The sequence below is a fragment of the Hirundo rustica genome, chromosome 7 (genome assembly GCF_015227805.2).
Source record: "Hirundo rustica isolate bHirRus1 chromosome 7, bHirRus1.pri.v3, whole genome shotgun sequence".
Taxonomy (NCBI): domain Eukaryota; kingdom Metazoa; phylum Chordata; class Aves; order Passeriformes; family Hirundinidae; genus Hirundo; species Hirundo rustica.
The window spans coordinates 170208-197590 of NC_053456.1; the positions used below are offsets into that span (position 1 = coordinate 170208).

General features: G+C 39.1%; 2 protein-coding genes across 23 annotated transcripts in view; both read left to right on the forward strand.

Annotated features, from left to right (window-relative positions):
* BAZ2B (bromodomain adjacent to zinc finger domain 2B) overlaps positions 1-7961 on the forward strand; it is a 108343-nt gene extending 100382 nt beyond the window's left edge. For all 16 annotated transcript variants that reach the window (XM_040068952.1, XM_040068959.1, XM_040068960.1 and 13 more), the window contains 5 exons: positions 304-439; positions 2177-2323; positions 3050-3318; positions 3983-4126; positions 6466-7961. In XM_040068952.1, coding sequence (XP_039924886.1) covers positions 304-439; positions 2177-2323; positions 3050-3318; positions 3983-4126; positions 6466-6619 — 850 coding nt within the window. In that variant the 3' untranslated portion in view covers positions 6620-7961. The remainder of the gene's footprint in view (positions 1-303; positions 440-2176; positions 2324-3049; positions 3319-3982; positions 4127-6465) is intronic.
* Positions 7962-9973: 2012 nt separating this feature from the next.
* Positions 9974-27314, forward strand: WDSUB1 (WD repeat, sterile alpha motif and U-box domain containing 1). 7 transcript variants are annotated; one of them, XM_040068982.1, is made up of 12 exons: positions 9974-10069; positions 10626-10743; positions 12884-13298; positions 16510-16694; positions 19512-19604; positions 20294-20387; positions 20652-20685; positions 22408-22448; positions 22535-22641; positions 23496-23675; positions 25560-25694; positions 26916-27314. In XM_040068982.1, exons 3-12 carry the CDS (start codon positions 12901-12903, stop codon positions 27068-27070), a joined length of 1422 nt encoding a protein of 473 aa, XP_039924916.1. In that variant the 5' UTR covers positions 9974-10069; positions 10626-10743; positions 12884-12900; the 3' UTR covers positions 27071-27314. The 7 variants fall into 7 exon arrangements, with proteins under 7 accessions (XP_039924916.1, XP_039924921.1, XP_039924917.1 ...); XM_040068983.1 differs by lacking the exon at positions 9974-10069 and adding an exon at positions 10172-10231; XM_040068984.1 differs by lacking the exon at positions 9974-10069 and adding an exon at positions 10178-10231 and having other exon boundaries at positions 10626-10672.
* The last annotated feature ends 69 nt before the right edge of the window (positions 27315-27383 follow it).

Sequence of the window (27383 nt, forward strand, 5' to 3'; positions counted from 1 at the left end):
CTTTCTTGTATGTCTGTGATCCGTATGGATCATGTTATTCTGCATGGTGCTTTGTAAAGATTTTTTTTGTTACGTTTGTTAATAATCTTGCAAAGTTATCTTACATTTAACTGATTGTGACTAAGCTTTGAGGCACGTAGCCACAGTCTGTGCACTACATGAGATTTAGTTGCTTAAACCTTATACTTATTGGCTGTGTATGTTTTGTCATTGCTTGGCTTTCAGTGTGATGATGATTGTCCCACATTTAAACATGAGCAAACATGGGTGTGACCTACTTAATTTACCTATATTTTAATGCAGAACTGAAGAGGATATTGCTCCGGGGTTAAAGGTGTGGAGAAGGGCACTGTCAGAAGCGCGCAGTGCTGCCCAGGTAGCTTTGTGCATTCAGCAGTTACAGAAATCAATAGCATGGGAAAAATCCATTATGAAAGTTGTAAGTATCCGAACTGTTTTTGACATACCCTGTTTTCCGACTTCAGGCATTTTAAGTTGAATAATGCATTTCTTACCACTTCACATAGAACCTCACACAGTTAAATTGTACATTGTGCACAGATGAATAAGCCTAATGGAAAAGATTGTCCCTTGCTCCACAAATTCAGCTTCCGAAACTTGCTAAGATAGAAAGCTCTTTGTAGATGGTTACATTATTTAAGATGGTAATTATTCTTTGATGATAATATCGAGATGAAAGTCATCTTGCTCCATCTGATGAAATATACTCTTTCCAATGGAGTATTTTCTAACCTCACATGCGACACAAGTTTTACGGAGGTTCAGCGTCATATATCCTTCATTAAGAATTTCATTTTTCAGGAAGTTGAGATGCTCCCAATATGCAGCTTCTTTGCATGCAGAGTTCTCACAACTGAACATAAAAATTAGGCAAGTGTGTGAGGAGACAAGCTGAAATACCTGTTTCCTTGTACACTCGGCAAGTCAATCTATGTCAACTACATACACAAAAACAAGCATGCAAAGGAGGTATGTCAAAATTTGCATGGACCTCTGAACCTCAAATTCCTGAAAACAAAACTAATTGCTACAGCAATGATGTAGTCAAGTACGACCAGTGTTACGTAGTGGGTGGCAAAAGTGATTCTTCCATTTGTGGTCCTTTTCCTAATTTTTAAATTTCTGTCAGTCTTACACAGATTCGAATTACATCTGATCAATTAAAGGATGTTTTAAATAAAAGCTGTAATGTCAGGCTGTACTTTTGAGTTTATATAGCTGTTCGTTTTAAGCAGCATCTTTAGGGCAAGAAGCTTATGAATTTGGTAGGAGCATCTGAAAAGGCATTGGAATATTTCAAGCTGAAGGAATTTATTACTCAGAAAAAAATGTATCACTCTCAATTTGGTTTAAATATTCTCTGCATTTAATTACAACACAGTTGGTTAGAGCAGGGTGCTCCTAATACCAAGGTTACGGACTAAATCCCTGTATGGGCCATTCACTTAAGAATGGACTTGATGATCCTCATGGGTTCCTTCCAATTTAGAATATTCTGTGATACCAGTAAACATATGTATTTGGTGAAAATATCTGGAGATTTTTTAAGTTCCTGAAAAAGATGTCTAGAAATAAGGGATTAGCAATATCACATAATGTACCTAAGAAAATTGACAGTCCTTTAGATATTTTTAAATTAGTGTGAATTTTAGGAAGTGCCAGGATCATTTGTTTTGCTTTTCTGAATTTGTTCATTGTGGCCCTTGGACAAGATCCTTACTGATTATTATGTGTAAATACTCTTGTAAAATATAAATTTTCTTTATTAAATAGCAATGTACATACACAGTATGGTCACAAATGAAGAGAAGATATCTGAAATAGTATGTTTGGACCAAGAGGTTTTGATAGGTATACCTTTACTTCTCACAGCCATTAATGAATTATAAAAAGTGCTCATTTTTTTCTGTACTCTAGGGACACCTGTCTTATAATAAATGAATTGCTTTTCCAACATGTTCCCCAAATGTAGCCTTTAAATTAGTCCCTTACATATATGCTCTGTATATTCTTCTATGGATAGGATCATTAGCAGATTCTGATTGAAGTAACATGAAGGTATTTTTGAGAGTGAATTTGTGTGTTTGAATTGAGGTGCCATTTATGTGTTTCAAATATTGAAAATTGAATTAAACCTATTTTTCATGAATTACAGTACTGCCAAATTTGTCGAAAAGGAGATAATGAGGAACTGCTGCTCCTTTGTGATGGTTGTGATAAAGGCTGTCACACCTACTGCCACAGACCCAAGATCAGCACAATCCCAGATGGGGACTGGTTCTGTCCTGCCTGCATAGCAAAGGTAACCCTCGTGTCAGGGTGAAGGGGCTGGAGCAAGTGACTGGTTTATTATATGTGGTAGTGTTACAGATCTACCAGTGCTTTTTTCAGTGAAAATGATGGTCTGTGTATTTTATGGGGAGGTTCCATGAAATTATGAGATTAGTAGTTTTCTTGAACTTGTATTTCAGTGACAGTAAAGACTACAGTTTTATATGCTGTGGGCTTTTTAATGTAAGTAGGTACAGAATTTTCATGCTAATTCAATAAAATAATTTTTAATTTCTGTTTTAAAATCTATTCAGTATTTGTTTTCAAATTTCATCATTAAGCGTTGACAGGCCAATGTGTCAGGTTCTAGTTTTAAAGAAAAAGCAGAGGAAAAACTTAGTGAATTTTTTTTTTGTTTTTTGTATGTTTATATCAGTCATTTAGTAATGGACTAATGTTTGTCTAAAACAATGCCAACTTGGTTGTTAGGAGGTGCTGTTTTACTAATTTGAATGTCAGGTGCTTTTGTATTGTCACAAGTTGAGAACCTAGGTCATGAGTATTGGGAATTTCTGAAGCCTTATTTGCCTTCAGAAAAGAGCAAAAAGTGAATAATCTCTAATATTAAATATTCAATTTGTTTTCTGTTTAATTTGTTTTGGTGCTTCTGTTTCTGATCTCCATTGCTGTCTGTCAGTGATAACACAGGTTTCTGTAATTTCTAGGTTATTACTTATTTCAGTTCTCTCTATTATAGGCAAGTGGTCAAACCCTAAAGATAAAAAAGCTTCAAATTAAAGGTAAAAAAAGTAATGAACAAAAGAGAAGTAGGAAATTAACAGGAGAAACAGAGGATGAAGACTCTGCAACTACAAGTATTGCCTTAAAAAGAGGAAAAACAGACCCCAAAAAAAGAAAAATTGATGAAAATGTTTGTGTAAGCCAGTTAAAGCAAGAAAATTGCACTGCTGTTAAGAAACCTAAGAGAGATGGAGACTCCAGCTCCAAGGATTTGGCTATATGCAGGTAATGTGTCAGATGCTAAATTTAGGGGTAAGTCTTGTTAAAACAAGTAGTACTTGATCTTTTTTCTCTCTGTTCTGGGGAACAGGAATGCTCTTCTCTGACAAATAAATGTATATATATACACATTTTCTCTGTGTGTGTGTATGTACACACATGTGTGTCTGCTGGGAGAATGCTTCTCTCAAGACTGGGAGGAGTGAAGCGCAGCCCCAGTAGCAGTGATACCTTTCTCAAGGATATCAAAGACAATCTCTGCTACGTCTCAAGGGGCACACACAAACCATCTGCTGTGGCAGCATTGCTGCTCAGTCAAAAGGGACATAGTTTTAGCCTTGTCACAGTCTTGGAAAGTCACTAGTAGCAGCTGGTTTGCAAATGGTTTACACTGAGGATCAAAGTTGCAGGAGCGTGTTTTCTTTTGGAATGTTGATCATTAGAATTTTATCTCGCAGAGGTTGCCTGGACAGAACGTAATGCTATTTTAGTTACTCAATTGTCTGTCTCAATGTACATTGTTCTCAGCCTTGCAAAAAGTCCAGAATAAAGTGCTTTCCTTTTGTAAAGTCAATAGTTCAGCAGTTCTTGGGGAATTCATGTAATAGTGAAAACACTGTGAATGTATGAACACTTAAAAAATACTGACTTGAAACCTTATTTTATTCAGCATGATTCTCTCAGAATTGGAAACTCATGAAGATGCCTGGCCTTTCTTACTTCCTGTAAACTTGAAACTTGTCCCCGGTTATAAGAAAGTTATTAAAAAACCTATGGACTTTTCTACCATTAGAGACAAGCTAAGTAGTGGACAGTAAGTAAATCTATTGTAAAATTCACTTTACATTTTAAAAATATTTGAGCAGGGTAATATATTTTTAAAATTAGCTAAACTGTATTGTTCTGCTCTGACACATCTGTGATTACTTCTACAGGCAAAATAAAAATTCTTAATTGTATGCTTTAATCTTTGCCATATTCAAGTGAAATAGCATGTTGGATGGGAGACTGTGGAACTGGCTGAAAACCAGTAAAACTGCCAGGTCAAATGCACCAAAATAGTCAACAAGAAGGCTTTTTTTTCCCACTTTTTTTTTTCATGGAGACATCTTGGTGTTATTGCATGTCAGAGAACCAGCTGTGTAGGCTTTAAGCTGCTGGAGTCACAGAATCACAGAATAATGAGGTTGGAAGAGACCTCTAAGATCATCAAGTCCAACCTATGCCTTAACACCTCAACTAGACTATAGCACTAAGTGCCATATCCAGTCTTTTTTTAAACACATCCAGAGATGGTGACTCCACCACCTCCCTGGGAAGACAATTCCAGTGCTTTATTATTCTTTCAGTGAAAAATTTTTTCCTAATATCTAACCTGTACCTTCCCTGACGTAGCTTGAGACTGTGTCCCCTTGTTCTGTCAGTTGCTGCCCCGTGGAAGAGACCGACCCCCACCTGTCTACAACCTCCCTTCAAGAAGTTGTAGAGAGTAATAAGGTCACCTCTAAGCCTCCTCTTCTCCAGACTAAACAACCCCAGCTCCTTCAAACGTTCCTCATAGGGCTTGTGTTCCAAGCCCCTCACCAGCCTCGTTGCCCTCCTCTGGACACGCTCAAGCATCTCAATATCCTTCCTAAACTGAGGGGCCCAGAACTGGACACAGCACTCAAGATGTGGTCTCACTAGTGCCGAGTACAGGGGAAGAATGACCTCCCTACTCCTGCTGGTCACACAATTCCTAATGCAGGCCAGGATGCCATTGGCCTTCTTGGCCACCAAGGCACATTGCTGGCTCATATCCAACCGGCTGTCGACCAGCACCCCCAGGTCCCTTTCCACCTGAACACTGTCCAGCCACACTGTCCCCAGCCTGTAACGCTGTAGGGGATTTTTGTGGCCAAAATGTAGAACTCGACACTTAGACTTACTAAACTTCATACTGTTGGACTCTGCCCTGTAAATGATGTGGCTGTGGAGTGAATTGCCAGCTCTGTCGTGGGTCTCTCTCCTGTAGTGGCGGTTTGTCACCGAGACACACAAAGCAGTCACACGCAGACAAGAGATTTCGCAAGGCAGAGGTCCTTCCGAACCAGCTCCCAGCTGAGGGAGCGGAGAGAAGCGACCCCTTTGTTTATTTCTTACTTTTTATACATTTGTGGGTCTAGCAGAAGATTGGCTTTTTGGGGTTTCCACCCCTCAGCCTCAGTGGCCAGACCAACTGTCAGTTACAGTTGTTTTCAGGTTAGAAATATGCAAACAAAGGACAGAGGATGAAAAACAAAGGATTTGTTTACGTTACATCTGTGGGAAAAGGTAGAAAACGGCTCTTAATATTGTACAATAACTAAAAAGATCTGACTCCATTTAAGAAAATCAAAAGGCTCAGAAAAACCAGGGTAACAGAGGTTAATCATTTTATAGCCCTGCAATTAGACTACACAGATTCTTAAAACGGAAGACCACACTACATGCCTTTGTGTACCTTCCCTTCTTGTTTATATTCCTGTGCCCTAATGAATCTGTGAAAATGGACCCTCTGCAGTGTCAGTCAGCTCCACACAGAGCAACTTTCCTAGGATAGCACAAGGAGCTTTTTAAGCCCTTCAGGCTTTTTCACCCAGGAATACGAAATTTAAATGCTCCCCATGGGCTCATATCAGTAGACTTGAAGCTTTTAGTCTATTTTTAATAATTCCTGTGAATATTAGAACACTCTTTGGGCTATTCAGGATAGTAAAAAGAATTAGCGAAGACAGTGGCACAGGATTATCTGGGCAGCCTTTTTTTGTACCCATTTGTACCTCATTTAGATGAATTTGGCTCTAGTCAACATTTTGAAAGGACCCTGAGCCTAAGAATAGATGCATAAATGGAAAATAGCCATTACATTTTAACTAGAAAGCTGTTAAAGAGAAGGAAGAATTAGTTTTCTAAAAGTTTGTTTTCCAGTACAGGCATGAAATTCTACCTTACAAAACTTCTGAGGAAAAGAATAAAGCAGTGACGAGAGAGTATTTCCTTTCACTGATGTTCATTTTCTTGTTAGAAATTCTAATTTAAAATCTGACTTAAGTATTTTCTCATGCAGTTGAAACATTTTTCCCCTTTGATTCTCTATGTTCCAAAAAATCCTTCACATTTTTCTTCTTTCAGGTACCCTAATCTTGAAGCATTTTCGCTGGATGTCAGGCTTGTTTTCGACAACTGTGAAACTTTCAATGAAGATGATTCTGACATTGGCAGGGCTGGCCACAACATGAGGAAGTATTTTGAAAAAAAATGGACAGAGATTTTCAAAGTGAGCTGAAGCTACTAGAACTCTTTTTTTTTTTTTTTTTTTTTTTTTTTTTTTCTTTTTTCCATTAAATGAGGACTGATAAGACCAGCAATGTGAACTGTATTTACGTGGAAGTGCAAGGCACATACGCAACTAATTTTTTCCTTTGAAATGTCACAGAGTTGTGATACTAGTTTTAAAGGCTTCACTCCTACAGCAACCATGGCCCCTTGGTTATTGGTTTGTGTGTTTTAACAAACTAATTTAGGTAGAACAGGGAAGCACACCCAAAGAATTTCAAAGAAAGGGGTGTTATAGTGCAATAGCAATTTATCAAAACGCACTGAATATTCAACCACCAGAGCTCTGCTTGGGGAAATGGTTCTCTTTTCCCTTTCAATAAATATCTATTTTTCTTTCTTTCTTTCTCTCTTTTTTTTTTTTTTTTTTACTTTGTAGTTTATTTTTTAGTGAATGTATTTAATTTTATGAATTATTTATGATTATACAGCATTCAAAATCTTCGTTTTCTATGAAAAGGAAGAACTAGAAAATTGCTTTAAATGTTGAAAATACAACAAGGAATGTTTTAAAATATAAAACAAAGCCAAGTAAAACTGTTTACACTGATGTGCTGTGAAGGCACTAAAAATTAAACTTTACTGTAGAGTTACAAGTACATTTATATATATGTTGCTGCATCACTTGTGTAGTTAAATTGTATTTCAAGACAGTGAAGAAAAATTGAGACATGTATATACTGTTCATTATTGTTTATATTAAGTCTTGTTTTAAATATGTATGATGTGTACATATTGTTTGCAGACATTATTGTTTATGCCTTAGGAGGATGGTAGCATTTTATTTTAGTCTTAAGGTAATTACAGCTCTATGGCTTGTACAGTAATTATCCTCTACCAACACTGTGGAGTCTCCTTAATCTTGGTAGTGCCTGCCTTTAAAACAGGGTGTAGGGGATATTAGTTTTCCATTTTTCTATTTTGTTATATGATTTCAAGTCCCCACGGCCTCAAATTCAAGTATAATCATTTGTATCCATGTGGAAGAAAATTGTGACAATTTCCTACGCACACAGTATTTTTTCATAGAAACATTTCCCTCCATTTGCCTTGCCACAGAATAACAAAAGAAGACATTTGTAACCACTGTGTTTTATCTACTGTGTGTTGTGGTGGCCTGTTGGGGCAGATAGATCGGAATTTTTTTTGTACTAATGTAAGAGTACTTGAAGTTTTATTTAAAAGAAATGTTGTGGAAAGGTAGCATTCTTTTTCTTTTCCTTTTATAGGAGTGTTATTTTTCACTAGTATGTGTGGCACGGATACAATAAAAGACTGTTTTGCAAACCAGATTTTCTTGGCAATTTTAATACTTCAGGTCCTGTGTATACAGGTTTTTTGGTTTGGGGTATTTTTTAGATAACATCTTGGGAGTCTTGCATTTAACATTCAGTTCTTTTTATGATGCATCTAATTCTCCTGGGCTTTTAATTATAGTTCATAAGGAAGCAGTTGCCAAGCAGTCAGAGAGCAGTTCCTTGCCTGTAAATAGTGTGCCAGGCTGACCACTGTCCTTACAGACATGAATATGCACGTTTGGTCATGTTTCTGAAAAACACTGTCCATGTAAGGTTTTGTTGCATTTTTGCAACAAATGCCTATAGAAGGGCATTAATCATAACCTTTGCTCCGATTGAAGAAAATAAAGGAATTACAAGCAGATATTGTGGAGCCACAGTACCTGTAGTTCTCTCACAAAATAATGTTGGGAAGGGTGTTGGTTTATGCTTTTAAACTAGGTGTGCCATGTTTGAATCTTAGTGCCTATTTTTTAATGATAGTTTCCATTGCTCTTCCCAGAATATCTTATTCTGTAATATTATCCTTTATTCTGAAGTCCTGTTAGAATAATCTGTTATTACTTCAAATAAAAAAAAAAATCACATTCGGGTGTCAGTCTCACATGCTAATGTGAGCTCCCACACTGACTGCTCCATGCCTCTCCTTTTCATGACCGTTCTGAAGATTTCAGTAAAGAGGTTTGCTGACATGTACCAGAGATACGAAGATTAATCACTGTTTTGAATTTATGATGGTAAGCTTGTAAGAAGGTGTTATGTATGCTTAGATAATTGAGAAATTGAGAAATCTAGTTCTTCAATGATTTTTTTTTTTTTTTTTCCAGATTCTATACTGCTTAATGAATGCTTTGTCTGTAATACTAGAACTGTTAGTTTTGAAATGTCAGACAGATTCCCGGCTACACTACATACAATATCTGTAATACAAGTTGCATTCTTTCAGCTTGTATCCCAGTTCAGCTGAACAGCTGGGAAGGTGGCAACAGCTACTATAGTGATGACAGTGAGACAAAGCATCATCCCTCTCTAACTTGACATGGCCAGTGCATTGCTTTCCTTGTTAACAGCCAGTGTCTTCATTACTCTTGCAGGAAAATTAAATTTACAGGAAATACTATATTTGAATGGCAAGCTTGAGTCATGCATATAGCCTCATATCTCCACAGAAAAGAGCAGGGATTTAACCACTAGAAAAATGTTTGTAACATTTCCGCTTTGCTGCTTTTCTTTCTTGTTGATGTTTGTATGTTTTCTTAAGAGGAAAAGTTTTCCAGTGTGCTCTCATCCTTTTTGAACAAAATGTGCCAGTTTTAGTTTAGAGGATTTATTCCGAAACTTTCAGACTTACTATTTTATAAGTACTTTAATGGTGCTCAGTGAAGAGTGTTTTGGTTGAGTGTGGGTTCTCTTTTGGCTATCATCTCTTTGAAAAAAATTGGATTATAAAAAAGCAGCTGAAAATCAAAATACAGGTCTTTAAAAGAAGGTATAAAAGCCTTCTTTTTAATAGTGGCTGTCACCTAGGATTCAGAACAATGAAAGGGCAGGTTTCAGCCATGGATCACAGAGTGTGCAATCAAATAGCATGCTATAAAACAGAGCGTGAGACGGTACAGACTGAACACGGAAGGCCGATCATTTCGGGAATGCTTCCCGGGCACAGTGACTCCGAAGAGGTGACTTTCTATTCCTCAAAACATGTAGGTGCCGGCTAAACCATTTGTAATGCATCAGTTGCTGAGCGTGTATGCGGAGGAGGAGAGGACGATGGTGTAAATTACCTGACGGCTGCTGGGCTGGGAGAGCACTCTTTGTTAGAAGTCCCCTTTGCCCTGCTCGAGGGCCGCGCCTCTGGCGGGCGGAGGCCGGGGTGAGGCGGTGTCCGTGTGGATCTCAGCGCTGCCCGTTCGGACACGGCTGGCGCCCGGCAGTGGCTGGGACATCCCACGGGAGCTGGCACCGCCCGCACCCGCGCAGGTCTCGTGCCAAGGCAGCCATAGCACCGGCGGTTGTTGTGCGGCTCCAGGCCGGAGCTGAGGGCGCGGAGGGCTCAACGTCACACGATCCGCGCTGCCTCAGGGCCAGGACCGGTGGCGGCGGTGAGAGCGGGAAACGCAAGGCCGGCTCCCCCCGCGGCCGGCGCAGAGTGGGTCGGCCCGGGCCGCACCATGGCGGGAGGCCGGGGGAGCACAGTGTGTGCGCAGCTGCCTGGACCGTGCGGAGTGGCCGAGGCAGGAGGCGCCGCCGTCGGAGCGCGGGAGGTGCGGGCGGGATCCCCTCACGGCCGGCTGGCCGTGCGTGGCGGCCGCGGGGTCCCCGCGCAGCCGGGGCAGCATGTTGTTTACTCAACACCTGCCACTGGAGGTCGGGATGACTCCGCCGACCTTCCGGGCGCGTCCCGGCCGCGGCGCCGGCGCGATGGGTTCGGTGGGGCTAGGCTGCGGGAAAGAGCAATAGGGAAGGGGCTGGCAGCCGTGTCGAGAATTGCTATAGCTCTTTTTGTGGGCAAGTGCTGCTGGTTTGTGGATTATGAGAAAACATACGTAATTGCCAGAGGAGACGGTGCTGTGGCGCTGAACATCTCTCGTGATGAATGCTCCCGCTGCTCGTCTCTCCCTCAGTCGATTTATTGATACTGAAACCTCTTGTTCTTAGGTTTTCCTGCAGTGAGCTCCTGAAAGTCTCCTGACAGTGAGATCAAGGTGCCTTTTTCAGCTCATCTTTCCAGATGTCAAGCTTTGTCTGACTGTTTGGTTTCTCATTGTTGATGAAAGTATGTTTATTTTCTTTCTGCAGCCTTGTTATTGGTACTACTCTTTCTGTTTAATGGTTTTAAAGAGAATAGTAGTAAAGCAGCATCTTGCAGCTAAAATAGGTAATACTCAATGATCCGGTCTTTAACTAAATCGGTGTGCCATACACTGAAGAGAACAAGTATTTTGCCTTTATATCTCTGTGTACATACCTCTGCATGTGTGCATACATTTATACATACTTGCATGTCCATGTCCATTCAAATGTGTGTGTGTCTGTGTATGTTTCTCTGTAAAAAAAGAAAAAGTGTGAGTGGATACATGCTTCGCAAATGCGTGAGTTTGCAGATGCCTCGGCACTGAAATTATTATTCAGAATGAAGCACTTATCTATTTTCCCCTGTACTCGGTGCTGGTCAGGCCATATCTTGAGTATTGTGTCCAGTTCTGGGCCCCTCAGTTTAGGAAGGATGTTGAGATGCTTGAGCGTGTCCAGAGGAGGGCAACAAGGCTGATGAAGGACTTTGAACACAAGCCATATGAAGAATGACTGAGGGAGTTGGGGTTGTTTAGCCTGGAGAAAAGGAGACTCAGAAGTGACCTTATCACTCTCTACAACTTCCTGAAAGGTGGCTGTAGACAGCTGGGGGTTGGTCTTTTTAATCAGGCAGCAACGGTCAGAACAAGAGGACAGAGTCTCAAGCTGTGTCAAGGGAAATATAGGTTGGATATTAAGAAAAAGTTTTTCACGGGAAGAGTGATAAAGTACTGGAACGGTCTGCCTGGGGAGGTGGTGGAGTCACCATCCCTGGACGTGTTTAAAAACAGACTGGATGTGGCGCTGGATGCCCTGATCTAGTTGAGCTGTTAGAGCATGGGTTGGACTCTATGATCTTGAAGGTCTCTTCCAACCTACACATTCTGTGATCTAAAACAGCAGACTATTACTTAAGTTAACTCAATATAAATAGGGGGTTTTATTATAAATAGTTTATAAGAGCTGTAGGCACTTCATTTTGGCTCTGTGCTTTATTCTCAGGAAACTTGTCTGTGATCTGCAGCATGGGGAGTAACCAGTTGGAATGTACCTCTTTAGGGGATTTTCCAGAATTCAGCAGCGTAAATCACTTGTCTGATACAATTTAAACTGGTGCCAGCAGTTTTAAGTCCTGGGAAAATGCGTGTGAAGTTCACATTGTCTTTTGTTGTTCTGTGTAGCAGCAAATGCAATTTCTGGAGAGGTTCCAATTCTGATCACCCAGTTAATATTCACATTTTTACTTAAATGTTTTAGTCAGTCTAGTCAAACCTTGGATTGGCAACACAAGTATGTGGTGTTGTGCTGATGTTTTGCTATCACTACTGTTGCTATCTGTGAAAGTAAGCAGAAGGGAGCTCTTGGACATATTCAAAGAAAGATGAAGAGGATACAAGCAAGGACAGGTAGCCTGGGAGGAATACAGAGAGATCATTTGAGCAGTCAGGGATTATGTTGGGAAAGCTAAAGTCCTGATGGAGTTAGATCCAGATAGGGATGTCAGGGCAACAAGAAAAGCTTCTGTAGGTATGTTGGTGATAAAAGGAAGTTTAGGAAAAATGTGGGCCCTCTCTGTAAGGAAACAGGAGACCTAGTTAGCCGAGACATGGGGAAGGCTGAGGTACACAATGACTTTTTTGTCTTGGCTTTCACTGGAAAGTGCTCCAATCACACACTGCAAAAAGGCTGGAGGGTCTTTACAAGCGCATGCAGTGTTAGAAAGGGGGATGGATTTAAACTGAGAGTAGGTTTAGATTAGCGATTAGGAAGAAATTCTTGCTGTGAGGGTGATGAAGCCTTGGCACAGGGTGCCCAGAGAAGCTGTGATTGCCCCATCCATGGAAGCATTCAAGGCCAGGCTGGATGGGGCCTGGAGCAAGCCAGGACAGTGGAAGGTGTCCCTGCCCATGGCAGGGGGTGAAACTGGATGAGCTTTAAGGTCCCTTCAAATGCAGACTAGTCTGCGATTTTATGATTCTGTGATTAAACAATACTAGGTGAAAAACTTGCCTTTGCAAATGAGTTTTTCTTTCTTTTTTTCCTTCGGAATTGGTCTTGCTGAGGTAGTATGCTTCATTTATGAAATAGGACGATAAGTCTTAACCGTTAAACTTTTTTTTCAGATTTCTCTCTTTTTGAAATGGCAACATTAGTTCACACTTTAGCCGATCACAGCGATGATGTCAACTGCTGTGCCTTCTCATCATCATGCTTGGCTACTTGTTCCTTGGACAAAACAATTCGTGTTTATTCTTTGAGCAACTTCACTGAGCTCCCGTACTCGCCTTTGGAAGGTCACGCGTACGCCGTGCACTGCTGCTGCTTCTCGCCGTCAGGCCACGTGCTGGCCTCGTGCTCCACGGACGGCACCACGGCGCTGTGGGACAGCCGCGACGGCCGCAGGCTGGCCGTGCTGGAGCAGCCCGGGGCCAGCCCCGTCAGGGTCTGCCGCTTCTCTCCTGAGCCCACCTATCTGCTGGCAGGGGCAGCGGATGGCAGCGTGGTTCTTTGGAACGTGCGGTCCTTGAAACTGTACCGGTGAGTGCCAAATATTTTTTGACAAATACTTCGTTTTGAGGTGAATATAGTTAAAGTAGTATGCTGTACTTGTATATAACAAACTTACACCACTGATGGATATCACAAAGAAAAGGGGGATAGGATTTAGATGACCGAAAGATTTATCAGTAAGTGAGGGAGAAGTGCTAAGTAGCTTCTTGGTTTTTTAAGTTACACAACGTGAACTCAAGAGGCTTTAATTTTTACAAAGCTATTTTGCATCTAAATCCTGATTTTTTTTAAAGGTTAATTTCATTGATTTAACATAAGGCCAGGCTGCATTGTAGGCTGTATGCGTCTGGTTTCTAAACAGTGGGTCAACGAACTGTGATACCTAATATACAGTTAGTGGAGCCTGACTGTACCGTGTGCTTTATATTGTGTTACACATAGTAGTATAAATTAAATGTTTGATTACTGGGAGTTTGGAGTTCAGGAAGGTCTTGGAAGGTTGCCGGTAATCCAGCAGAATTTGGAAACTATGGAGCTGTCCTGAAGCTGTACATTTTAAAACATAAAGTGACAAAAAGAAGTATTGGTGCTAAATAAGTTAAGCTTGACAGTCAACGTTTCACATAGGTTTCCAAGAAACATTTGAAAACAAAGCAGATGAGCATATTTATTGGTGTTGCAGAGTTAAACACGTGAGCCTTAGAGCTATCTTCAGAGTCCTCCTCCACATCTGTGTCTTTCAGTGAATTTTTCAGGCCAGTTGTTGTAATCTGTACTTGGGCAAGACATTATTTAGGTTTTAGGGCCCTATTACACAACTAAATTGCCCTCTAAAGTTAGAAAAGCAGTTAAGAATTTGAGTGAACTGATGTTTCACTCAGGATTGAGGGAGCATCTGTTTCTGAAAGACAGAATTGTTTGATGTTGGTGGTCCCCTGTCAAGCAAATCCCTCCTTTTGTGGCCTCTTTGCCTTCCACAGCACTGATGTATGTGGGACCTGTACGGTTTTTCAAAATTACGGATTACAGTTACTTGAAATCGTGTAAATCTGGAAATTTGTCCACAGACAGAATTCTTACAGATTTTTGCCACCATGTTTTTTGTAATACAAAAAGAAACACTGAAATGGTAGTTTTCTTTTCAGATAGTAAAGAGTTACTGATAACCTATTTTTTCCTAGTTCTATCTTTAAGAAAAATTGGGAAATTCGGTTGTTAGTATTCTGAAATCTGAGGGTTTATCTGTTTTGAGATATTAGTAGTGAAGAGATTATGGTTTTGTTTTGTTTTTTTTTTTTTTAATTCAGAGTGCTTGTTGCTGAAGGGAAAAACCCAGAATTATGAAAACATTTCTTACAATTATATGCTCTTAATACATGTAGTGATGCATGTTTTACACATCCTAATTTTCTTCTAGTTGAATGGAGGATGTATAATGACTATGTAGAAACTATATTGTAATTACAAGCAGAAATTATTCTGCTTTAGTCTTTTCATTGTAGAGAAATAAGAAAATACTTGAACATTTCTATCCTGTCCTCTTCAACTATTAAAAGTTCATTTCAGAGTGTTAACAGGCCAGCAGTAGTCAACTTAACCTTATATCTATTTTGAGATGTGTATGTATTTTCATCTGATGAATTTTTTTTATTGTCATTTGTAGTTGCAGATAGAAAAATGCATGTCTTGTTTTTAAAAGATGAAATCAATATCACATTGAAATCATCAAGGTACTCTAAAAATTATGTCAGAGGAGGTTAGTTAACTATCTAATGTCAATCTGTGGTCCTCTATTTCTTTTGAAACAGTTGATTATGTTGATGCTGAAAATGAGAAGACATTTTACTACACTGTTTTGTCACTTGACTAAATATATAGATGGTAATAATAATAAAATTACGTAATATTTGCTCTTTATCTACTCAGCTGTTGTAATTGACTGTTCAAATTGTGAAGTAAGATGGCTATTTAAACAGTTTCTATGGTGGATGTGAACAAGAACGCAAGTTGACTTATGTGTATTTCTAAGTGGTCTCTTTCCTGTTCAGTAGTTAAGTTACAAAACTGGTATTTGGCCTGCAAGTTTTAAATGCATGCACAATGCTATTTATTTTACTGTTGCTTTCAGAGCAGAATCTGCAACATTTTGTGTGAAAGAAGGAAAGTTGCAAAAGATGCACTAAAGAAAAAGGACTGTACATATAAATATGGGAAGAACGCTAGTGGATTTGGTAGTATTCTTAATAAAAGAATTAAGGGAGAGAATGCTTTTTAGAAGGTCATGGGTCTGATTATTGTGACGCTGAGGAAAATTTATTGACTTGTCTTCTGTGACATTAAGTTTGACACCTGTGGTAGTAAATAAAATTTCTGTCAGTAAAAGAGAATTAGCAACTGTTCTACAAAGTATGATGACAGAGTAAATAGCACTGACATTTCTTGCCATGTGACTGTTTCTCATGGCTGTGAGTTTCTCTTTGCACTTAAAGATTCAGCTGTGCATGCTTGGCTGGACTTGGTGTCCGTTTAAAGGAGTAAGACTCTTTCTATTAGCTTTAGGTTATCAGATAATGTAAAGGATGTCAGGTTGACCCCACTTCCATATCTGCTAGAATTTTTCCTTGAAGATCAGTTTTACAAAGTGCTTTGGTTGACTTAGTTAAAATACAGAATTTCTTTTCCACCTTGCTTTCTCTTGTGTACAAGTTGTTCAAAATTAATCCCACATCATAAATCACAAAGTATTCTACTCAGCTACAGCTTATCATATGGGCTAGTGGGTGTTCTCTTTTGTCTCTAAAACCAGAAGAATTGTCAGTCTTTTTTGCCCTTGTTTGTGTACATGTAAATCTGTGTTAATGATAGTTGTGTATTTATCTTTGACTTTTAAAATGTGTCCTGCTGTAGAATTTTAACAGTGCATTGTGTCTTTTAAGTGTTAAATCCATGCAAATTGTCTTTAGTTTGAAAATTATTTTATCACTCAGTTAAAATTATTGCCTTGGGCTTCTATCTCATGTTTTTCCTCCTGCTGTCAAAGAGCACGTCTGGTCCCTGCTGCAGAGCTCATTTTGCTCTCTTTTCGTAGTTGGTCTGAGTTTCTCTTTCCTCGGTTAGCTAGTTCCAAAGTGCAAACCTTAGAAGAGCTTGGCTTATTGCATCAGACGGCATTTGAAGAGGTCACTTTGTAGAATTTTACCTACTGTAAATTCAAATCCTGTGTACTCTTGCTTTTCAGATCTGGGAAAGTTAAAGGTGGTTCTTTGATGGCTTGTGCATTTTCTCCCAATGGAAATTTCTTTGTCACTGGATCATCAAGTGGTGATTTAACTATTTGGGATGATAAAATGAGATGCCTGTATAATGAAAAAGCACATGATCTTGGCGTTACCTGCTGTGATATTTCTTCACATCCAGTATCTGGTTAGTTTTTCAACTCATCAGGGGAGGAACATCTTAAAAAAGAGATACTCTATTTCTTCCTAGCTCTTGTTTTCATATTCTTTTTGCCATTGGTGCTCAAAATACAAAGGACCTTGTGAAAAGATGGTGCTTTGGAATATTCTGGATATTCTTAAGTAAAGGTTCTGGTCAGGTTGTTGGCAAGGAATGTACTAGGTTAACAAACAAGGTGATAACTTTGAGTAGCTAATTACCCCGACGAGAGTTTTAGAAAATGCAGTGCTTGATTACCATTCCCTCTTGACTCTTTCATACTTTGCTTCCCAAGGAGCAGGACTGGATTAAAACAATGCAGAGAGCTTAAGCTAAATGCTGGATCTGTGGAATATGAACAAAAGGGCTACTTTCCTGCACCTTTCTCATTTAGAGGAATTTGGGGGAGTAATGATGCCAGAATCTCCCGCATTCCACTAGGATGTTCAAAAATCTTAGAGCTGTTTTAACATTTGACCACATAGTCATTTGCTTCTAATGGAGGTTAGGAAATTGGGAAGAAGCCTCATTGTCAGCTTTAGGAAGTAATGCAGCAATTTGACTTAACAACCTTGTGTGTATACTTTCCAGGTCTGCTGTTGAGACACACAGTGATCTTCATCAACATATTTAGGCTTTTGAATTCAGAATACACAAACTGCCCTTTCAAAGGCCCCAAAAGTCCTAACTGAGCAGCCACTCGCATCTTCAAGTGCTAAACCCAGCAGTAAGTACTGCTGTCTGTGTACCACCCTGTCTAAGGAGAGGTGCAGAGCAGGAAGAAAACAGGAGGGAAGCAATGAGGAAGAAAGCAGGACAGAAACAGGAGGAAGCTGAGGAAGAAGGATGTGAACATACGCTTCAGAACGGAGAATTAGTGATTGACAGTACCAAATCAAACAAATGTGTTTCCACTGCAAGGTGTAGGATCTTTCTTGGTGAAAATACTACACAAAAAACTCCATTGTGAACTAAGAGTTGCATCTAAGGGCAAAACTGTGTTGCAGGTGAAACAGATCAGAGTGGAATTTCCACCACTCCATTTCATATTCAGATTATTCTCTTGGTTTAAAAATTACAGCCTTCTGCCAAGATAAAGTGAAACAGGCAATCAAGCAGGTATTTCCTACACTGTGGATTGGTTCTGTCTGATTTATGATAATTCTTGATTTTTTAATCCATATATTATTGAAAGTCAACATATTTCCTTTTGTGTGTTGCTGTTTAATCGTCAGTGGTTGAACATCCAGAGATTTTTGGCAGATTTAAAACATAATGGAATGCATACAAGTAGTGCTTATCCAGTACAATTAGAGATAATTTTAAATTGAGACTCTCTTTACCTACTTAATTCAGAGCGAGTTTTGATCTGGAGTGTCTGATAGGTTCCTTGTGCTTTAGGCTGTAACAGGTGGTTCTTCTGCCTTTGGATTCTGTCACAGTTGCGTAGGAGCTCATGGGATCTAGAGCAGTTGTGGTGGAGTCTGGTGGAGTTTGCCATCTTAAGGATTATAGGTCAGGTAAGGAATAGGGGCAGGCTCCTGAACTTTAGGAAGGCAGACTTTCAGCTCTTCAGGGATGTTGTTAGTGGGATCCCCTGGGTGACTGTCCTCAAGGACAGGGGAACGGAGCAAGGGTTGGCAGATCTTCAGGAAAGGCTTCTACTGGATGCAAGAGTCAGTGGTCCCTGGGAGCCAGCTACTGGGCAAGGAGGGCGAGAGACTGGCACGGCTGAGTCAGGAATTGCTGGTCAAAGTAAAAGGCAAGCAAATGCACAGGCAGTGGGAACAAAGACCTGTAACCTGGGAGAAGTATAGAGATGAATTACGATTTTGTAGGGAGGGGGTGAGGAAGGCCAAGGTGAAGCTAGAACTAAACCTGACAAAGGGTGCAATGTTCACGGCCTCTCACCCACCAGCACCCCCAGGTCCTTCTTGGCAGGGTGCTCTCCACCTACTCACCCCCCAGCCTGGATTGTTACCAGGATTGCCGTAGTCCAACTGCTGCACCAGCACTTGAGGTTCCCATGGGCCAGCGCTCGAGCTTGTCCAGGTCCCTCTGGGATCCTCCCAGATCCTTGTCTTTCTGGTGTGTCACCTTCACTACTCCGCTTGGTGTCACCTGCAAATTCACTGAGGGTGCTCTTGCTCCCTATTAAATATCTTAATGAAGATATTAAATAGCACTGGTCCCAATACAGAACCCTGAGGAACACCACTGGTCCATTGGGATTCTGAGCCATTGACCACTACCCTCAGGTTGCAACCACCCAACCACTTTCTTATGCATCTAACAGTCCACTCGTGGGACATGATAATTCAGAAATGTTCATAGCCATTGAATCAAGGGGGGAAAGCTATAAAACTATTATTGTTGCATTTCACACTTAATGCAGTATTTACTAAGTATTTGGCTGGACTGCAGTCATGCCAGTTTATAAAAATGAAAAGTTTAATGTGTAAAAGTATGAAAATTCCCTTTCAGATACATTCAAATTTTGTACAGGTGTATGTGGTTAATTTTGAGAATTATGGAACTGTAGAAAAAAAAGGATATAACCATATAATTTAGATTAAAAGACTCCAGTGGTAAAATCAGAGGAAGCAAACATTTCCCATCAAGAAAACTTAAAACATGAGCACAGCCCTGGTCTTTATCTACTTATTCAGGAAGGAGTATAACGAAATCTATTTCTTACATCCAAACTGTTTTAGAACTGCAATGATTCTTATGCTGATGTAGTTTACTGATCTGCTGTTATTTTCAGTGTTTCTGATTCCCATTTATATTTTTTAATTTTATCAGATAGTGAAAATGGATTCAAATACTTCCAGATGGCTTCCTGTGGACAAGATAATCTGATCAAACTCTGGCTTATTTTGTCTGCAGATTTCATAGGTTTGTATAGAAATATTTTTTGAATATGTCTTAGGTCTTTAGTGAATTTAAATCAAAAATCAAATTTATACTAATGGATTCACAGCCAAACTGTGTGCAAGTTGAAAGTTTTCTTTTAATTATTAGCTGGAGAACAGCTAAGGGATTCAGCACTTTGTGATGCTGCACCATGTAGATTTTATTTGACCATTTATTTATCAACAAGTATTGAAAGTAATTATTTTTTAAAAAAATTCTACTGTGGCCTTTCAGCAGGTATCTGATAGGTTAAAACTTCTTAATCTGCCTGGCCAGGCACATGTTTGTTTACATGTTTCTGTATATCCTGGGCCTTGAATAAGAGCTGGAGAAAAGAATGTTGGCTCCTCCAAAAACTGCAATGTAGAGACTAGGTAAATTGCCAACAATATCTTCAGTGGGTACTTTTTTGTAATCTCTTTTATATAAAAGTATTAAGGATTAATATTGTGTGTCCAGATACACATTTAATTATCTAAAACCTCGTGAGACATGCTAAGACTACAAAGTGCGTAAGTTGGAGATAGTAGAAGAGGAAGAGATCTGTGATTTTTTTTTTAATCCCCTTTTTTGTAAGCAATACATCACAGAGCTTTGGGCTTCTTAAAGCAGCTTGTGTTATACCTTGTTAAATATGGCCATATGTAATACTTTACTTTTTGTATTTTTAGGTGTTCAGTTAAAATATAAATGCACACTGAATGGGCACTCTGCCCCAGTTCTGGCTTGTGCATTTTCGTGTGATGGACAGATGATAGTCTCAGGGTAAGCAGCACCTTGTTGAAATGTCTGGCTGTCCAGGTTCATGCTTCAATATTGTAAAACAGAAAGTTCAAAAGAGTTGAAGATTTCTAAATATTTATTATCAATAATTAAGGAACAGTTCTGTGACCTCTAGAGTTGTTGAAGTGTCTTTACAATCCTCTTGTAGGTGATTGAGTTTGAAATCTCCGGTTGTGGAAAAGGTTAATGAAACAGTTTCCTTTTCCTTCTCTGCATAATTATAATGTCAGTTTGTTTCATTTTAAGGTCTGTGGACAAGTGTGTCATAATCTATGAAACTGTAAGTATAGTATAATACAGAACCATTTGTTGGGGTGTCTTTAAATATGAGCACTGCTTCTTCAGCGTCTTTATCAGTGAAAAAATACTAAAGAATACAGATGATACTAAGCCAAAATATTTACTGTGCATTTGGGGGTAGGAGGGGAGGGAGTCTAAGGAAAAATATCTCCTAAGAGTTGATCAGTCTCTCACTTTTTATTTTCATTGTGGGGATTTGTCAGTTGATTTCTCTGCAGTAGGGTGTTACTCAATTAATTCCATACTTACAGGTATTACAAGATTCATATTGAAGCAGAAGGATTTTTTTGATCCTAACTTTAGCTTAGCTTCCAAAGCAAGGAGGACTGTACCTTTTGACATAAAACCAGGAATGGTGATTGTGGAAATTCTGTAGTTAGTTATATGTAATGTGCACATAAAATAGAAGCGTAACAAAGAATTCAAGAAAAATGTTATATTAAATACAGTGTCTTTAAAACATATTATTTAACTGTTTTCTATAATAATGTTATATACTTTGTAATTCACCTGTAAGTGGTATATATACTTTTTGTACTTTATAGTATTAAAAATAATAATTTTGCTGAAAATGAAGGATGAACAAATTTTAAACTTCTTCAGCTTGCTCTGCACATACTCTGCACATATCATAAACATGATATGGTTTTTAAATTAACATTAAAGTTTTTCACAAAAATCACTAATATTATACCTGCACAGTTTTTGGCCCAGTTATTTTAGTAGTTATAAGTTTAGACGGTTGTGTAAGATGTCCTCTAGGGCCTGGGAGCCTCAGAAAATTGAAAGATGAAGGAAGCCACAGCCTAAGTATTTCTTAATATTGTTCATCAGCTTTTGTGGCCTTAGGTTTTTATCAAATGGGACAATAACTTCTCCTTTGGAGGTACTCAAAACCTGCCTGGACACCTGCTCTAGGTGATGCTGCTTTAGCAGGGGGTTGGACTATATGAATCTCCAGAGGTCCCCAACCGTCCTGTGATTCTGTGGGCTAAAGTGGGGACAACAAACCTTTGTGGGAGGAAGAGAGATTTCAGCCTGTATTAGGGCACTTTGATCATGCTGGACAGCTCAAAATACTGGAGTGCTGACTGATTAATTAGTGATTCAGAATAACTTTGCTGATCATCTTTCCAACCTGTCTGTACCTGTCAAAGAAATGCTATTTTTCATAGGAGGGAAAAATCCTTCAATAATTAGGTAAAACTGCCAACATTTGTGGATTTAGTTTCTTAGTAGTATTTAGTGGCCAAATAGAGCATAGGCCAGATAGGTGCGGGGGCGTGGTTAATTATTGGTCCAATTGAAAGATGATGGGTTGACCCCCACAATGACTCTTTTGGTCATTTCTAACACAAGATTTGTCAAAGAAATATCTTTATCTACACAACCAACCAATATGGATTTAATTCAGTCAGTGTCTCTGGCACTGTCCCCCCTGCATGTTCCATGCTGTGCTGGGGAACAGTGCTCCAGAAAATCAAACAGGGGCTTCAAGTAGGGAATTCAAGCTGCATTTCGAACTCTGCTGCTGATCAGCTTTGTCAAGGTTGTAGGTGATTGAGTTTGAAATCTAACTTCCCTGAATGTAGCTTCTATCACCTTTCAAGAAGCAATATTCCCTTTTTAAAAGGAAGCATACAAGTGAAGAAATATTTTTTTTTATTCTTTAAGATTTAAAATCACAAAAACTCTTTTACAGAGTACTGGCAATACCCTTCATACTTTGTCTCAGCATACGAGGTAAGAAATCAGCATCATTATTCTTTTTCATAAATAAAAGAAATCCTTTTCTCGTGAATTTTCAGACTTTTTTTTTTAATTCGTAGATATGTTACCACTTGTGCTTTTGCACCACACAGTCCCTTACTTGCCACAGGCTCAATGGATAAAACTGTGCACATATGGCAGCTTGACCTTAAGAAAAAATGTGCAGGTCAGTGTGTGAAGTATTTGTAATCTGTTCTTTAAATTAAAACACCATCTAATGATGCAAAAATCCCACTTTCTTACCTGCACTTAATGTGTAACGTTAGGATTGTGTGCATATGCTTAGAAGAGGTATTCTCTTTTTGTTATTTTGTGAAGAAAAATATACTAGACGTATCTTTATTAATTTGCTATATGTTTTTCTGAACAGCATGTAAGAGATGAGTATTTTTGCCAGAGTGCTGAAAGACTTCTTGGACACCTATAACTAGTGACAAATTTAAAATACACTAATTGCAAGCATAATTGTCAATTAGAAATGCACCTTACCAGTCATTATAGGTGAAAAACTAATTCTACAAATTACATTAGTGTCATTAATATAGGATAATTAATGGCACAAACTACAGCAGCACCTAAAATTTGTGGAACAAAGGTACGTATTGTCTTTGTTCAAAGCACAACAATTTTGGATTTTGGTGTGCCTTGTAAGGAGGTGCAAGATGATTCCAGTGTCCGCTAACACTTTTCTGGTTGGTTGTTCAATTCAGATTTGACAGAAGTGTAGGCATCTAAGAGATTAAATTCCTCTAAACTTTGAAAATTGATAGGTAAGAGGTAAACCCAAATGACTGTCCTCCCACCCAAACAAATGTCTAATAAGCATTTCTTTTATTTGATGAAGAACACTTAAAACCAGGGTCTATTAATGGCATTGTTTCTTTGAACTGAGAATTTCATTGTTGGTTGCTTTTTGGGGGGTTGTGGTGATGATTTTTTGTGGGGGAGGGGTGAAGATGTTGCTTGTTGTGGTTTTTTTGGTTTGTTTTGTTGCGTTTTAACTCTTTTTCATTTCCAAAGGAGATACTGTAGAAAATGAATCAAAGGTGGCTGTTGAGGACTGGTCAGAGGATGACGTTTCAGCCTGGCTCTGTGCACAGGATTTATCAGACTTTGTTGGGCTTTTCAAAATGAATAATATTGATGGCAAGGAACTACTGAAGCTCACTAAGGAAAGTCTTGCTAATGAATTAAAAATTGGTAAGACTGTTGAAATCTCTAGAGTACTTTGAAATGTTGTCATGAAAGCATGTTAGGAGTTCCATACCTAATTTTTTTACCCCTGAAATGCCTTTTTTATTTCATTTCCAGGCCTATTAAAAACCCCATGTTACATTGTCCACAATATTCCTCTTTTCGTGTGTGCGTTTGCTCATACCTGGAGACATACAATGCACTTCTACTAATGATGCTCTTAAATGCTCTTATGTGATTTTTTTTTCTATTTTCCTTGTTTGATCTTGTATTATTAAGCTGAGGAAAACGAATTTCAGTTTTTCTCTATAATTCATGTCTCTCACTTTGGTAAATAGGGTGGTCTATAGTTTCTCCTATCAGTCTGCAGAAGTGCCATGTTTAGAATTGCAGGCGTTCAGCAACCTTGAATTGATCAGTGAAATTTTTAAGTGTGCATTTGATTATGACTTTCGGTAAGGATCAAACTAATCTTGCCTAGCTCAGACACTTTCTAATACATCAGATTCATACATTGTCCTGTTGCTTTAGTGCAAAACTGTGATTACATTTTAGAAGGAATCACAAGGAAGCACCGTTATTAGTAATGATTTCACAGTGGTCATTATGAAAGAAGTTTAAGGATAGTGAACTGCACTGGAACTTTCAAAATAGAAGTTCTCTATTAATTTTGATGACCAGATTTAGGTGTAAATTAGGTGCTAATATGTTTGTCAAAGTGACATCAAGTGTAACAAAAGGCTGAATGAGGTAAGGAACTTTTTAAAAACTACAGTTTGATTTTGTTCGTTGTAAGAAGTCTGCTCGCTTGTTTTTTTGTGTTTGTGGAATTGGTCTGTATTGGATCATATTATCTCTGTGTAACAGCTGTCTTTGTTGGAAGTCTAGAAATAACAGAGATGCTGGGAATCTGTCAGGAATTATCATCCATGAAAGACACTTGGCTTCCTCAGTTTATGCAAACATTTTCCTTAGCTTTGAAGTAGCCTAAAACTTTGTTGCAGCAATTGCCAGCTGAGGCTAATCAAATAACACTGACTAGAAAGTTCTGTGAGAATTGAATTCTGTGGGGAAAGAAATACAACAAAGGTACAGAAATTATGGCCTCATATATCTGACTTGAAAAATTGTTCTCTGTTTGCCATAGCTCAAGCATTTACAAAGTAGGAAAATACTATCTGCTTAAAATGAACATTTTCTCTGTTACACAAATTCCTTTTAAACTAAATTTTAGGAGTCTACCACCATACAAATGCTTGTCCTTTCTCTCCCTGATAACCTGTTTTCTTTGCTCTGAGAATGTGATGCAAGATCTTGCTAAAGACCTCTAGAAGTTTTTCACAGTCTTTGCAGTTTGGAGGACATCAACGTTCTTTTAAAAACCACAGGTTCAGGCAGCTTTCAGTTGTACCTTACATAAGCCCTAGACAGCAGAGCTGTAGAGCAGGTGTAGTGTAACAGAGCTGGGTATGAGCAGCTGTGTCAAAGGCGAAGGCGAAGGGAAGCGCAGTGTGTTGGAGGTGCTGGCAGCACCTGTGCACAGCTCTGCCTTCCCACGGGCACTACTTTGTCCCGTGCCAGGTGTGGCTGCAGGGCAGCGCTGCAGCTCGCACTGTGTGAGCCGAATGCACTGCTCTCCATGGCTCTGCTACACTTGCACTGTTTTTACTGATTGTTTTCGTTACTGCCCCAAGTTCCTGTTGCACAGCAGGAGAGAGCCTGTGGCAGAGCTGACTGGGGCGGGAGCCAGGGCTAGCTGCAGGCTTTTGGTTTTGGGGGATGGTAAGATGGAGCGATGTCTCCTGTAACACAGCTGCTGACTATTTCAAGAACTGACTTCTTTGCCTTACATGTCTGTGCTGTCCACTTCATGTACAAATAATTTTTCAGAGTCTCTGGGCCTGCGCAGTAAAGTTCTCCAGAAAATTGAAAAACTGAGGATGACAATGATCTCGGTTTCTGTTCCTGATGAGTTCCTATGTCCCATAACAAGAGAGCTTATGAATGATCCTGTTATTGCCACAGGTATGTCTTTTCATGACATGGATTAAAACTAACTACTTGAGGGTAAAAATAGGCCCATTTTTGTGTTCCCACACCTATGCTATCATCAGCCTAGAACGATAAACTATTCTAAACAGTTATTGCAACAAACCAGAATTGTGATATACGTTTAATTTGCTGAATTACAGCTCTGACATGGAGAAAAATGCTGTATCAAGCAGCTTCTTCCTTTTTTCAATGACTCCCTTTATGTGCCTTTGTAAATATAATTACAAGCCTAATTACAGCATTAGCTCAGTAAGTGCAAACTGGAATTGTGCATTCAGTGGGGCAAAAAGCAAACAAACAAATAATAATAAAAAAAAACCCAAACAGGCTCATTACTATGCTTAGCACACCAACTACAGGGCACTTACTTAAAAGTTTGTACAGAATGAGGCTCCATTAAATGCAGCAAGCCCTTGGAACTGTGATATGCCAGCAACATCAGATGTTATGTAGTTAAAACATTTTGTGACGAACTAGTGTTTTGTAGTGCTATTCAAGGGGGAGAGGTAAGGAGCATACAAGCATGAGAAGATCAGTATAATTTTTTTTTGTTCCTCTGTGAACAGTGACTAACTTCATCCAGTTGTGAGCTATTAGGGCAGACTTCTGAGAATTAAAATGGCCAAAATATAAAAACATTTGCTAACTGCTGGAGTGATGGTGGCTTTATTCAATAAGGAGACAAGAGTAGCTCTGTGTTATAGGAGGGGCATAGAGCCCAGGTTTGTATTCCACCACAGATATTCCTGGCCTAATTTCTGTTCTTTAATGATCAGCTGGTTCAGCTCCCAGCTCTTAAGAGCCAAAGTCCTGAACGTGGCCAGGTGGTGAGCTGTACAAGCACTGCTTAGGGCTGGGTCAGAAGGGCAGCAAGTTTTTTAGCTGTGTTAGGCAACTGACGGTAATGAGCTTGTACTTCACACTGTAGATCATTCAAACTGAAAAGAAAGTGTTATTTAACTTGTGCATAATATATTTTGGTGCTTTGCAGGCAGAGAGTGCTACATGAAACTAGACAGAACTGTTTAGACCCACAGTAAAGATTTCACATACAGTGTACTTATTCTAGATCTCAATTTTCCTGTTTGGATGTATTTCCTTACTTCCCTTTTACATTTAAACAGCTAACATCTGCACAGTGCCACAGTGCCCAAGCCTCTGTAATATGAGCTTTTGTTGATGGTTTCTTTGCAGATGGCTATTCCTACGAAAGGGAAGCAATGGAAAACTGGATCAGCAATAGACGATCTAGTCCCATGACAAATCTTCCTCTCCACTCTCTTATGCTCACACCAAACAGGACACTAAAAATGGCCATCAGTCGCTGGCTAGAGACTCAGCAAAAATAGTTAAACCACTTAATTCTGAAGTTGTTTGTTAAAATCAATTGAAATTTTGTGCAGCTGAAGGAATTAATTGCATCAGTAACAAATGGAAAGAAAAAGCTGTATTTCTCTTCTAACCTGTGGCTGGTTCAACTTTCATTGGTGGAAACTTCCAGATAAACTAAGTTCCTGGTAGTTCTACTTTGTGATATTTCTGTTTAAGAATCAAGTATTCAAACTCAGCTTTTCAAATAAAATTTTTACTACATTTATGAGTTTTGAGTCTTCATCTTGTCAAGTAGTCTTTCAGAAGGTAAGAAATAGCAAAGTATAGGGT